This window comes from Megascapheus bottae, unplaced genomic scaffold (assembly GCF_031878675.1).
Source record: "Megascapheus bottae isolate mThoBot1 unplaced genomic scaffold, mThoBot2.hap1 HAP1_SCAFFOLD_45, whole genome shotgun sequence".
Classification (NCBI taxonomy): Eukaryota; Metazoa; Chordata; class Mammalia; order Rodentia; family Geomyidae; genus Megascapheus; species Megascapheus bottae.
The window spans coordinates 1144159-1157177 of NW_028327483.1; the positions used below are offsets into that span (position 1 = coordinate 1144159).

The 13019-nt window shown below is 42.1% G+C and overlaps 1 protein-coding gene across 1 annotated transcript in view; it reads left to right on the plus strand.

Annotated features, from left to right (window-relative positions):
- Positions 1-12819, plus strand: part of LOC150039740 (uncharacterized) — a 34870-nt gene extending 22051 nt beyond the window's left edge. The window contains 3 exon segments of the mRNA XM_090327604.1: positions 3588-4795; positions 4797-4813; positions 12611-12819. Coding sequence (XP_090183730.1) covers positions 3588-4795; positions 4797-4813; positions 12611-12819 — 1434 coding nt within the window.
- The last annotated feature ends 200 nt before the right edge of the window (positions 12820-13019 follow it).

Consider the following 13019-nt stretch of genomic DNA (forward strand, 5'->3'; position numbering starts at 1 on the left):
GAGTCTATAGGATTCTTTAAATACAGAATCATGTCATCTGCAAAGAGGGATAGTTTTATTTCCTCTTTCCCTACTTGGATCCCCTTTATGCTTGCTTCTTGCCTTATTTCACTGGCTAGGAATTCTAGTACTATGTTAAAGAGTAGTGGAGACAGTGGGCATCCTTTTCTCGTTCCTGATTTTAGAGGGAATGGCTTTAGATTTTCACCATTAAATGTAATACTAGCAGTAGGTTTCTCATACACAGCCCTTATTACATTAAAGAATGTTCCATGGATTCCTAGTTTCTCCAGAGCTTTTAACATGAAGGGGTGTTGGATCTTGTCAAATGCCTTTTCCGCGTCTATTGAGACAATCATGTGATTTTTGTCTTTGCTCCTGTTGATGTGTTGAATTATATTAATTGATTTGCGTATGTTGAACCAGCTTTGCCTCCCTGTGATGAATCCAGTTTGATCATAGTGTATAATTTTTTTGATGAGTTGTTGTAGACGGTTGGCCAGTATTTTGTTGAGAAGTTTTGCATCGATGTTCATCAAATATATAGGTCTATAGTTCTCTTTCTTTGATGAATCTCTGTCTGGTTTGGGGATGAGGGTTATACTGGCTTCATAGAATGAGTTTGGTAAGGAACCTTCATTTTCAAATTCATTGAAGAGCTTGAGGAGTATTGGTGTGAGCTCTGCTTTGAAGATCTTATAGAATTCAGCTGTGAATCCATCTGGCCCTGGGCTTTTCTTGGGTGGAAGTTCTCTAATTGCCATTTCTATTTCAGAGCTTGAAATAGGCCTGTTGAGTTGGCTTAGTTCTTCTTGGTTCAGTGTGGGTATGTTAATATTGTCTAAGAATTCATCCATTTCATCTAGGTTCTCAAATTTGTTGGCATAAAGGTTTGAGAAGTATTCCCTCATGATATTCTGGATCTTGGTAATTTCTGTCGTGATATTACCATTTTCATCTGTGATTTTGTTTATTTTGATATGCTCTCTTCTTTTTTTGGTAAGATTTGCTAAGGGCTTGTCAATTTTGTTAATTCTTTCAAAGAACCAACTCCTTGTTTTGTTGATTCTTTCTATAGTTTTTTTGGATTCCAAATCATTTAATTCCGCTTTGATTTTAATTATTTGCTTTCTTCTACTGCGATTAGGGTTGGTTTGTTGCTCTTTTTCCACGAGCTTAAGGTGGGCCATTAACTTGTTGGTTTGCAATTTTTCCAACTTGTTGTTGTAGGCACTCAGCGCTATAAATTTTCCTCTGAGTACTGCCTTTGCTGTGTCACAAAGGAGTTGGTATTTTGTGTGCTCCTTACTGTTATATTTCATAAACTGTTGGATTTCTGTTCTGATCTCTTCAATGACGCATTGGTGGTTCAACAATGTGTTGTTCAGTCTCCATGAGTTACAGGGTTTTCGTTGGTGGAGGTGTGTGTTCAGTTCCAGTTTGATGCCTTTGTGGTCTGAGAGTGTGCATGGAATAATTTCTGTGTTTCTGAATCTGTCCAGGTTTGTTTTATGGCCTAAGATGTGATCTATTTTGGAAAATATTCCATGTGCTGCTGAGAAAAACGTATATTGTGTTGTTGCTTGGTGGAGTATTCTGCAGATGTCTGTTAGATCTAGTTGGTCTATATAGCTGTTCAGTTCTAAGGTTTCTCTGTTGAGTTTTTGCCTTGTTGATCTGTCCATAGGTGAGAGTGTTGTGTTAAAGTCACCGACAATCACTGTGTTTCGATCTATGTATGGTTTCAGTGCAAGTAAAGTTTGCGTGATGAAGTTTGGAGCTCCAGTATTGGGTGTGTAAATATTTAGGATCGTTATGTCTTCCTGGAGGAAAGATTCCTTTAATAGTATGTAGTACCCTTCTTTGTCTTTTCTTACTAATTTTGGTTTGAAGTCTATTTTATCTGATATGAGGATGGCAACTCCACCCTCTTTATGGGGGCCATTAGATTGATAGAGTTTATTCCAACCTCTCACTTTCAAAAGATATTTGTTTTTTGGGTAAGATGTGTCTCTTGAAGACAGCAGAACGATGGCTCTTGCTTTTTGATCCAACTAGACAGCCTATGCCATTTAATTGGAGAGTTGAGTCCATTGATATTGAGAGTTAGGATTGAGAGATATTTATTAGGTCCTACCATTTTTAAAAGCTTTTATTTGGGCCTGTGTCTTGACAGTTCTTGTGGTCCTTAGATGGTATGCTGTTTAGGTGCCATTTCTTTCCCTGAGTTAAGTTCTATTGCTTGGTACCCGCCCCGCTTTCCCGATGTGTTTGGGAATGCGTTGTATTACTCAGGCCTCTGTGTCCGTCTGCGGGTTCTCCACGGTGGTGGGCAGCCTTTTACTCCCCTCGGGTCTCCGCCACCGCCTGTGTTGTGTGTCTGGGTTCAGCTGCTTGCTGTTCGGGTTCCGCGTCTGGGTTCAGCTGCTTCCGCTGTTCGCTGGCCCAGTTCTGTGCTGGTTTCTGCAGCCGTTGGGCTCCCAGCCTGGTGCCCTCCACTGCCGCTGCTTTTCGTGGATTATAGCTGGTGCCCGCCCCCACTTTCCCCTCGTTGAGCCCGCGCCCACTGAAGCCGCTTTTTGCGGCTTGGTCCGGCGCGGCTTTCCATGGCTTTGGGCGAGAGGTGGGAGAGGGTTCCTCGCGTTCCGAATTCTTTGAGAAAGTTGGATGTGAGCTTTATCTGGATTTCTTTTCTGGTTTGAGTCCTTCTCCATTGCTTTTTGAGTTTGTTGTCGTGGATTTCTTTAGAAAGTTGGCTCGTGAGACTCCCTGGTTCTCTCTTTTTGTCAGAGAAAGCTAAGCAGCGTCCCTATTGTCTCGGCGCCATCTTCCTTCCCTCGAAACACATATATTTCTCACAAATTAATTTCCACTTTTATATTGTAAAATATCTAACACTTAAGATGGAAAAGTAAAGTGCTTACCTTTACATTAAGGAATATTTGTATCTCATGTATTTTTGTGTCTTTTTTTCTATGACTCACTTTAGATGTCCAAGTAATGGAGAATGTGTTTAAGACCTGCCAGGAAATCCACATGAATGTCTTTATGTAGTAGCAGTTGCAAGTAGTATCGAAGTAGAGGAGAACGTGAGATTAGCAACAGTGTTTAAGTTGAGCTCCACACATAAGCCAGAGCTGATCAATAATAGTGGGAACACCTTAGGGATGAGGTCTGAGGAGTTCATTAAGTGTCAGAACATGCTTCTCACTCCTGAGCCTGAGGAGATGCATGCTGCATCGAGGTCTCGTATATCTCCTGTTGTTGAAGAATTCCTCAGATATTCAGAGAATTTTAGTCACAATTGTGACAGTCCAAAAGACCTGAAGAATCATAATACTATTCTCCCTGCCCAAGAAATTCTGCAGGGAAGGAGGAAAAATGCTGAATGTACTGTGTGTCAAAAAATATTGTACTTAACACCGACCATCACTAAACATGCGAAAATGTACACAGGAGAGAATCCTCGTACATGTAGTGAATGTGAGAAATCTTTCAGTAATGAAATACGCCTTACAATACATCAGAGTAAATATCCTGAGATATCTGGTGAGTACATCAAGTGTGAAAATTCCATTTCTGAGAAGTCAGACCTGATGTTCCAACCTCGATGTCCAAGTGAAGAGAAACCTTATGAATATGAGAAACGTAATAAAATTTCTCCCCAGAAGTCAGCTCTCAGCAGGCATCAGAGAACTCTCACAGAAGAGAAACTTTATAAATGTAACAAATGTGGAAAATCTTTCACCCAGAAAGTACACCTTCGAGTTCATCAGAGAATACACACAGGAGAGAAACCTTATGAATGTAGTGAATGTGGAAAGTCTTTCAACGGGAAGACAGGACTCCGTGTTCAACAGAGAATACACACAGGAGAAAAACCTTATGCGTGTAACAGATGTGGAAAATCCTTCACACACAAGTCAGACCTCAACAAACTTAGGACAATTCACACAAGAGAGAAACCTTATGAATGTAGCCAATGTGGAAAGTGTGTGAGACACAAGTCTTCCCTCAATTTGCATCAGAGAACACACATAGGAGAGAAACCATATGAGTGCAACAAATGTGGAAAGACCTACAAGTGTAAGTCAATACTCCGTGTTCATCAGAGAATACACACAAGAGACAAACCTTATGAGTGTAACAAATGTGGAAAATCTTTTAACCAGAAGGCAGGGCTCCATGTTCATCAGAGAATACACACAGGAGAAAAACCTTATGTGTGTAACAGATGTGGAAAGTCCTTCACACAGAATAGAAACCTCGACATGCATACCACAGTGCACACAGGAGAGAAACCTTATGAATGTAACCAATGTGGAACGTGTTTGAGACACAAGTCTTCCCTCAATTTGCATCAGAGAACACACACAGGAGAGAAACCATATGAGTGCAACAAGTGTGGAAAGACCATCAAGTGGAAGTCAACACTCCATGTTCATCAGAGAATACACACAAGAGAGAAACCTTATGAATGTAGCAGATGTGGAAAGTCTTTTAACCAGAAGGCAGGGCTCCATGTTCATCAGAGAATACACACAGGAGAAAAACCTTATGAGTGTAACAGATGTGCAAAGTCCTTCGCACAGAAGATAAACCTCGACATGCATAACACAGTGCACACAGGAGAGGAATCTTATGAATGTAATCAATGTGGAAAGTCTTTCAGATGGAAGTCTTCCCTCAAGTTGCATCAGAGAACACACACAGGATAGAAACCTTATGAGTGCAACAAATGTGGTAAGACCTTCAGGTGGAAGTCAAATCTCGAGAGGCATAACAGAATACACACATGAGGAACCTTATGAATGTAAAAGTCTTTCACGCAATTTTCACAACTCAGGAAGCATAAGAGAGTTCACACACATGAGAAGCCTTAGCAGTATAATAATGGGAAAGACATTTTAGTCTGTAGAAGAAAACTCAGCTTGTATCACAGCACCAACTCAAGGTAAAGCCCTTAATGAATGTAGCAAATTTTCAGTCTTTAACCCAGAAGGTACAACTCAGGATTTATCACTAAACACCCACAGCAGAGAAGCCTATGAATAAAATGAAATGTTTTCAAGAAGTCATACTTGAGTTTGCATGAGACCACACACACAGGATAGAAACCGTATGAATATAAGGAATGTGAAAAGTCCATCACAAAGGCATGGCGAAGTACAGAATGCACATAGGAGAGAAAAACCTTATGAATATTACAAATGTAATATTCATACCTCTGTGAAAGGCATACCTCTGTGTTCATCACAAACCTGATTCCCATAGAAGAAAAGAAAACTAATGAATGTAACAAATGTGCAATGACTTTTTTTGCCAGTCCTGGGCTTCAGCTCAGGGCCTGAGCACTGTCCTTGGACTTTATCAAGGCTAGAGCTCTACTACGTGAGCCTCAGCACCACTTCCAGCTTTTTTTTCTATATGTGGTACCAAGGAATCAAACCCGGGTCTTCATGCATGCTAGGCAAGCACTTTAACCACTAGGACAAACTCCCGGCCCTTGCAATGACTTTTAATCAGAAGTCAGTCTTCAGTACATTTCAGAACATACACAAGAGAGAAATTCTGAGTAATGAAAAACATTTAGCTGTATATAGAATCTCTGCATAAGCATTAGGGGAAGTCTTCAAAACAGAAGTCAACCTTCAGCAAGCATTAAGAGCACTCACAGAAGAAATAAATAGTATAAAGGAAAACCTTTGTCAGAAATCCAAGAGCTGACTATGTGGCTTAGTGGTAGAATGCTTACCTAGCAAGGATGAAGGCCTGGGTTAGATTCCTCAGTACTACATAAAAATAGCAAGCCAGAAGCAGCACTATGGTTCAAGTGGTAGAGTGTTAACCTTGAGCAAAAGAAGCTCAGGCCCTGAGTTCAAGCCTGAGGATTGTCACGAGAGAGAGAGACAGAGAAACTATTGAACTTTACAGAGAGAGAGGGAGAGTGAGAAGGAGAGGGAAACTAACTTCTAAACTCTACAAAGAAATCTTACATGATATAATGGAAATGACTCTACAGTTAACTTTATTAACTCAGTAATAAGAGCTCTGGCTCATTGAGACTGGAATAAGGTAATCTCCACGATGGTCTGAGGAGTGATGGATGGGGAAAGACTGTCACAATTCAGGCCAAGGATCTGAGAGCATCAATTTCTCCACTGCTCCCCTAAAGACTGCTGTGTGTGCGGTCCATGCATTAAAATACAAATGACTTACTGTTTCAAATTCAATTTTTGAATGGAATGTATGATGGAAGATACTACTCCCTGTTTATTGCAAAATTTTCACAATAGGAAAATGTTTCTCATCACTTTTGCCTCAAGTTATTTATGAAACATTCAGAAAACATGTAAGGACACACTTTTGGGGACATACTGTATATGTGTGTATCTGTGTACACAAGTCGTTTAGCTTGAACTTAGAGCATAAGCACTCCTTAAGCATCTCTGCTCAATTCTAATGCTTGCCACTTGAGACACAGGTGTGCTTCTGGTTTTTTTGGTGGGTAAAGACAAGACTCTTAAGTATTTGGTTTTGGATGAGTAAGTCCAAAATGACTTCAGTGCTTTCTTTATATTTAATTACTCACTGATGATGAATCACATGTAACTTAATGACTCTTAGCCTTTTCTTTTGTTCTGCTGAATGAGTTTTAATTAAACACCGGTGTTCAGTAAGTGAAGAACCTGTGTATTCTCACTGTTCTGGAGGTGAAGTTAACAGGAGGATGAATATCTTTCTACCACCACTAATTATTCCTTTAGCCAGCTCCCTTCAGAATTTTGTACCAAAGCACAATTAAGACATAGATTTGTGAAACTTACAGTAGTGAAAAAATTAGAAGCATGGCCAGTAACGTTGGGTCACACCTGTAATCCTAGCTATTCAGGAGGCTGAGATCTGAGGATCAAGGTTCAAAGCCGGCCCAGGTACATAAGAATCTGAGAATCTCATCCGCAGTTAACCTCTAGAAAACGGGAAGGGGTCTTGGCTCCAAGGTAGTGTCTTGAGCTGAAGACCTCAAGGACAGCCCCCAGGCCTAGGGTAGGGTGATAGCCTTGAGCTGAAATGCTCAGGGACAGGGCCCAGGCCATGGCAAAGCTCCATGACCCCCTCCAAAAAAAATTATTAACATGGAAAAGATGCAGAACAGTAGCTATTTAGAAGATGATTATGGAAATCCAAGGGATGTGGTCTGAAAGTTTAATGTAGTGGTAGAGTGCTTTCTAGCATGCACAATTACCTGGGTTCGATTCCTTACTAAGACATACATAGAAAAAGCTGAAAGTGGTGTGGTGGATTAAGTGGTAGAGTTCTGGCCTTGAGAAAGTCCAAGGACAATGCTCAGGCCCTAAGTTCAAGCTCCAGGATTGCCAAAAAAAATCCAAGTATTATATTCCATGTTTTCATTGTACAATGATTGCATATACAAAGCCATATTGCATGTTTCTTTGTCTTGAGGACAGTCTCCTGGATGGTTGTGGACCATAATATATTAAGCTAATGTACAGAACATACTGAGCAATTGTACAACATAACCATGCATTTCTATTTCCTCTTCTTCACTGCTCTCTTATTCAATCCGCCACACATCTCCTATTTTCCTACCACTTCAGCTTCCTTTGTTTTTCCATGTTGAGCCAGTTTCTTCCTCTTCAGTGATATTTTTGTAAGCAACACAGATGAGTGTCCCTAGATAACTCCTCCTATTGTTCTGACTGCTTTGTGTTCTTTGGCTTTCTTAATAGACTGAAATTCATCATCCTCATCTGAGGATTCCATGGGGGCATAATCTGGCTTCTTTTATTTCATACATGTTTATTGTAATTAATAGAAGGGTTATATTCACAAGACAGAAGGTGCATTGCCTCACAAACATTGATACCCTTTCTCTTATCTTGGTCCCAATTTTCCTCCCCCACCCTCATCCCTCATCTTGTCTTCCCTCCTTCACGATCCTATTTCAAATAACCAAAAGCACATATATACATTATATCAGATAACAAGGTGAAACACTGTAAAAATATGAGATAACCAAGGGACAGCAAAAGAGATGAGAGATAATATAGTGTATTAAGGACAACAATCACACCTTATAATGCTTTTATTTCTATATACTGGAGGTCCTTTCATTTAGCATCATTCTATATGGCCTTATGTATCTGGGTTTTGTTCTATTGTAAATTTCTGCTAGGTGAACCCAAGGTTTCTACTGGTTATGGCAAATGAGGGAAACCATTGAGCCTATGTTCCTTTGAGTCTGGCTTACTTCACTTAATATGTTTTTTTTCTAAGTCTTTCCATTTCCTTACAAATGAGTTGATGTCATTTTTCTGACAGAAGCACAGTATTCCATTGTGTATAAATACCGTATCTTGATCTGTTCATCAACTGAGGATCATCTGGGTTGGTTCCATATCTTTGCTATGGTAAATAGTGCTGTGATGAACATTGTTGATCTAGTGAATTTAATATGTCCTTGTTTCTGGATAATTGGGTAAAAGCCAAGAAGTGGAATTGCTGGATCATAGGGGAGCTCTATATTTAGTCTTTTAGAGTCACTGCTATAGTGCTTTCCATAGTGGTTGAATGAGTTTGCACTCCCCACCAGCAGTATAGTAGTGATCCCTCCTGGCCACATTCCCTCCAGCATCTGTTATTAGATTTCTTCATTTTGGCCATTCTACCTGGAGTGAGGTGGAAAGGGGAAAGAGGAATTGAGACTTTTCCTCTTTGCAGATGACAAGGTTCTGTATTTAAAGAACCCTATAGACTCCATTCCCAAGCTGCTTTAGCTGATTCAAAACTTTTGGAATAGCAGGGTATAAAATTAACCCTCAAAAGTCAAGTGCCTTCCTATATGCCAACAAATGAGAGCAACAATGCAACAATCAGGAAAGCAACTCATTTTGAAATAGCCGCAAAGAAAGTAAAATACCTAGGAATTAACTAAGAATGTAAAGGACCTTTTGGATGAAAACTTTAAAACCCTGGAAAAGGAAATTAAAGCAGAACTGAGAAAATTGATAAACCTATGCTCCTGGATTGGAAGAAGTAATATCGTGAAAATGGCAACCTTGCTAAGGGCTATCTACAAATTCAATGCAATACTCATCACTATCCCAATGTCATTCTTTAAAGAAACAGAAGAGGAAATCTAAAATCTCACATGGAATAATAAAAGACCCTGTATAGTCTGGCTTCTTGCATAATACATAATGTTTAATCTCACCTCCATCAAAATCTCATCTTTCTCATTGAGACATGTGTATTTGGAGCAAAGTCTCAAACACTGTTTCAGCTGTCACCACTGCCTCTGTTATTGGGTGGCTTCTCCTCTGTCATCGACTCTGAGGTCTGCCCTAGAAGTCTTGGTCACAAGTTGTTCTGTGGCATGTGCTGTCAGCCTGTGCCTATTTGCTTCCTTTTCCTCCAGCAGCCTACAACAGGGAATGAAGTTCAGGCCCTGATGTTCTCCTTTATATTCAGGCTGGGATAAGCCCAACCCTCCCTTATCTTCCTCTTCCAATTTTTGGGAAAAATGTGCTGGCAGTAGTCCTCAGATGTGGGGCATGGCTGGCCTACAACTTTATTCCAGGCTGGTCGGGAGGCTGAGATCTGAGTATGGAGGTTCCAAGTCACCTGGAATAGGAAAGTCTGATAGATTCTTACTAACAAAAAAAAACAAAACAAAAAGCTGGAAATGGAGCTTGGGCTCAAGTAGTAGAGGTCTAGTCTTGAGTACAAATGCTCAGTGCCAAAGTCCTGAGTTCAGGCTCCAGCACTGGCCCAACCTTACCTTTTATGAGATTTTATCTTTATCCATGTAGGCATATCTCACTGAAATCTTTGCTGGTAGAGATAGTCTTCATAATTTTGTCTCAAGCCAAAAGACCTCCTGGGGTAGTAGACAAAAGGTAATGGCAATTGTTTTACCCCTGGTGGCATGGAGAGAGGAGCCCCACTTGTTCCATGTTTAAAGATGGCCTAGGTCAAGCCAGCATGGAGTTGGCACTTCAGTCTTTTTCCTAGCACCACTGGACTTAGAGATGTTTAGTGAATGGAAGACGACATTAATTGTTGTGGGTTGGTGGGATTGAAATGCCCCATTGAAAGCAGTGTTAGCACATCCAAACTAGGATATCAGGAATTCTGAAATCTCAAAGCTAAGATTTCTGTTGGCTACAGAAATGCAGGTGGATCTGTTATCCACTAAAACGTCACGTGCAAAGATTGTGAAGCTTAATGCCATGTGTTTATTCCATTTAGTAAAATAAATTTAGTGCACTGTACAAGTTAAAACATTTGCATATTATAGCCTATGTTGATAAGACTCAGGGGTAGTGAAAATATTGTTCTTAAATTCAGGTGTCTGGCAGGCGAGAGGGGGGTGTTGGTGGCTGAGAGTATGAAGCTGGAGCTGCTGTCGAACCATGGGTCATGTTCCTCTTTCTCTGGGAGAAATGACTCCAAAGATGAGGTTTGAATGGGGAGGAAAAGAAGATGGTGTGCTCAGGAGATTTCTCCTAAACAAATGCTCATGTGGAAGTGGGATGATGGCTGGGTATATCTGAGGCAGAGCTTACGGGGCTTCTCATGGCGTTGAGAATGTTCCTTGGGACTTCCAACATGCTGCAGGTTGTTTTAGATGGCCCTTGTGAGACGGATACAATAAGTCAAGAGAAGAGGAATGCTGGGATGCTGTAATGCTCTTGCATAATTGGGTGGTGGCTCACCTGAAAGAACAAAATATGTTTAAAAAGAAATAAGCAATTTGTCATTAGATAATACTTGTAATCCAAGGCATACTTAGGAACCTGAGATCTGAGAATTGTGGTTTAAAACCAACCCAACAGGGGAAAAATTCATGAGACTCTTACTTCCAGTTTACAGCAAGAACAAAGATTGAAGTAGAGCTGTGGTTGAAGAGCTAGAGTGCTACCTTGAGCAAAGAAAGCTAAGAGAGAGCTCCAAGTCTTGCGTTCAAGGCCCTGAAGGAAGGAAGGAAGGTAAAAAAGGAATGTATGGGAGAAGGAGGGAAGAAGGGAAAGAAGGAAAGGAAAGAGAGAAGGAACAATACATTTAAAACTAGAGAATATTTAAAAGACATCAGTCATTCTAAGAGAAGTGATGGAGTATGGGTTCTATATGTGGTGAAGTGGAAGCTCCAGCAGTGACTTGTTAACCACAGGGTCACCATAATGAGCAAAGGATAGAAATCTGCATGACTCTCCTAGAGGATGGGGTCCCAGAAGAGAACCTCAGCTCCCATCCTACAGTTAGAAGTATATAGAGATGGAGGGGGTGGCATCACCTTGAGCTCATTTTGGCCCTCGGTTCTAGAAGCCATGGCTCTGTGCAAACACAATGTTCTGGATACTGAGCTGGAAGGCTGAGGAAAGCAAAGTCCTGGCCATGAAGAAATCAAGATGGCAGCAGATCCACTATGCTGCAGTGTGTGCCTGCTTGGCTGTTCCTATTTTGTGGTGGACTAGGCTGGAAGGGGCGAGAGGTACTCTGTTGCATGGACACAAGCCCTTCATCACCAGCTTCCTCTGGGATCCTCATAAGCTACAGGGTGGCTGGTGATGGGATGTGTGTGGGGTAGAAGTGACAGAGGGATGAACACACGGCAAGGTGGGTGAAGAGATGAGAGGAATTATAAGAGCCCAGAGCATTGGTTTCTAGGGTTAATGGGTGGGAGGTAGAGAGGCATGATGAAGGAAAGACGGAGGCAGGGGAAGGTGGTGACAGAGTGAGGCCATCTATAGTGCCAGCCTGGCCATCATCTGAAGCCCATAGGCAGCTTTCTGATCCCTCACTTTGTACTGCTCCTTGTTGAGGTAATGTCACGTGTACCCAGAGCTGGGGGGGGGCATTGGTAGTAGCACCTGGAGAGCCATTGGCATCTACCTGGGTGAGGTTATGGCTCCCCGGCTGGGTGGCCTAATAGCTCTTGAACAGATCTCTCCATAGCTACCACAATGTCAGTGGTTGTTCTCCATCTAGGGTGAGGGCACCTGCTTAGCCACCAGGACACCCCATCCAGGACAGAGGTCTACCATTCAGATGGCAGCACAGGGGTGAAGATGCTCCCACAGAAGCCCTAGTTACATGGTGGTCCCTGTATGCAGGACAGGAAGAGTTGTGGACAGGCGATGAGACATGGTGAAAGCCAGGATGGGGGCAGGTGTTGTCTGTGTTTGTCCACAACCTATCCCGGTCTCCTCTTATGTCTGATTAGACCAAGAGAGTACCAGGTTCCCTCTCAAACTCCTGGTTCATTTTTTCTTTTTGAGTCGTGAGGCTTGAACTCAGGTCCTGGGTACTGTCCCTGAGCTTTTTGCTCAAGGCTGATCCTCTACAATTTGAACCATAGTGCCATTTCAGCTTTTTTCTTTTCATGCAGAACTCTGATATCTCCAGTGCTGTGCCTGCAGGGAGGCACTTACCACACAGACAGATCCATCTGTGTCTTGACTATGACTGCCCCCACCCTTCACTCCTACTCCTTGGACCCCCCTCGACTTCACTCCCTGTTCCTCTGGGACTGGGTGTCCAGCCACCCCTTCCCACATTCACAAGGGTCCTACACTTGTCTTCCCAGGGCTGATTCTTTTACCTAGCCGAGCACAGACTGTGCACACCATTACAATCACAGAGCTCAAAGTCAAAAGCCGAGATGGAGAAGGGGTTGGCCCAGCAGCTGCCCAGGGCCCATCGCCCATCCTGTGCATGCCCCAGCCTGCGACTTACCCCACCCCACCCTTTGCAGGAAATCTCCATGCCCACGTCCTGATCCCTGGTCCCCTTTAATTCCATTCTCCCTTGGATTTTGCAGACAGTCTGCCATCAGGATCTAAAGATTCAATTCATCAATTTATGTCACTGATTAGTTGCTTTAGCAGGCTCTACCCCTGCCATGGAGAGTGGATATGTCATGTATTCTCTGTGGAGAAGTTGCCCCAGGAGAATTATGCACTTCATGTGGGTGCTGGACAGGGTGGGAGGGCTCC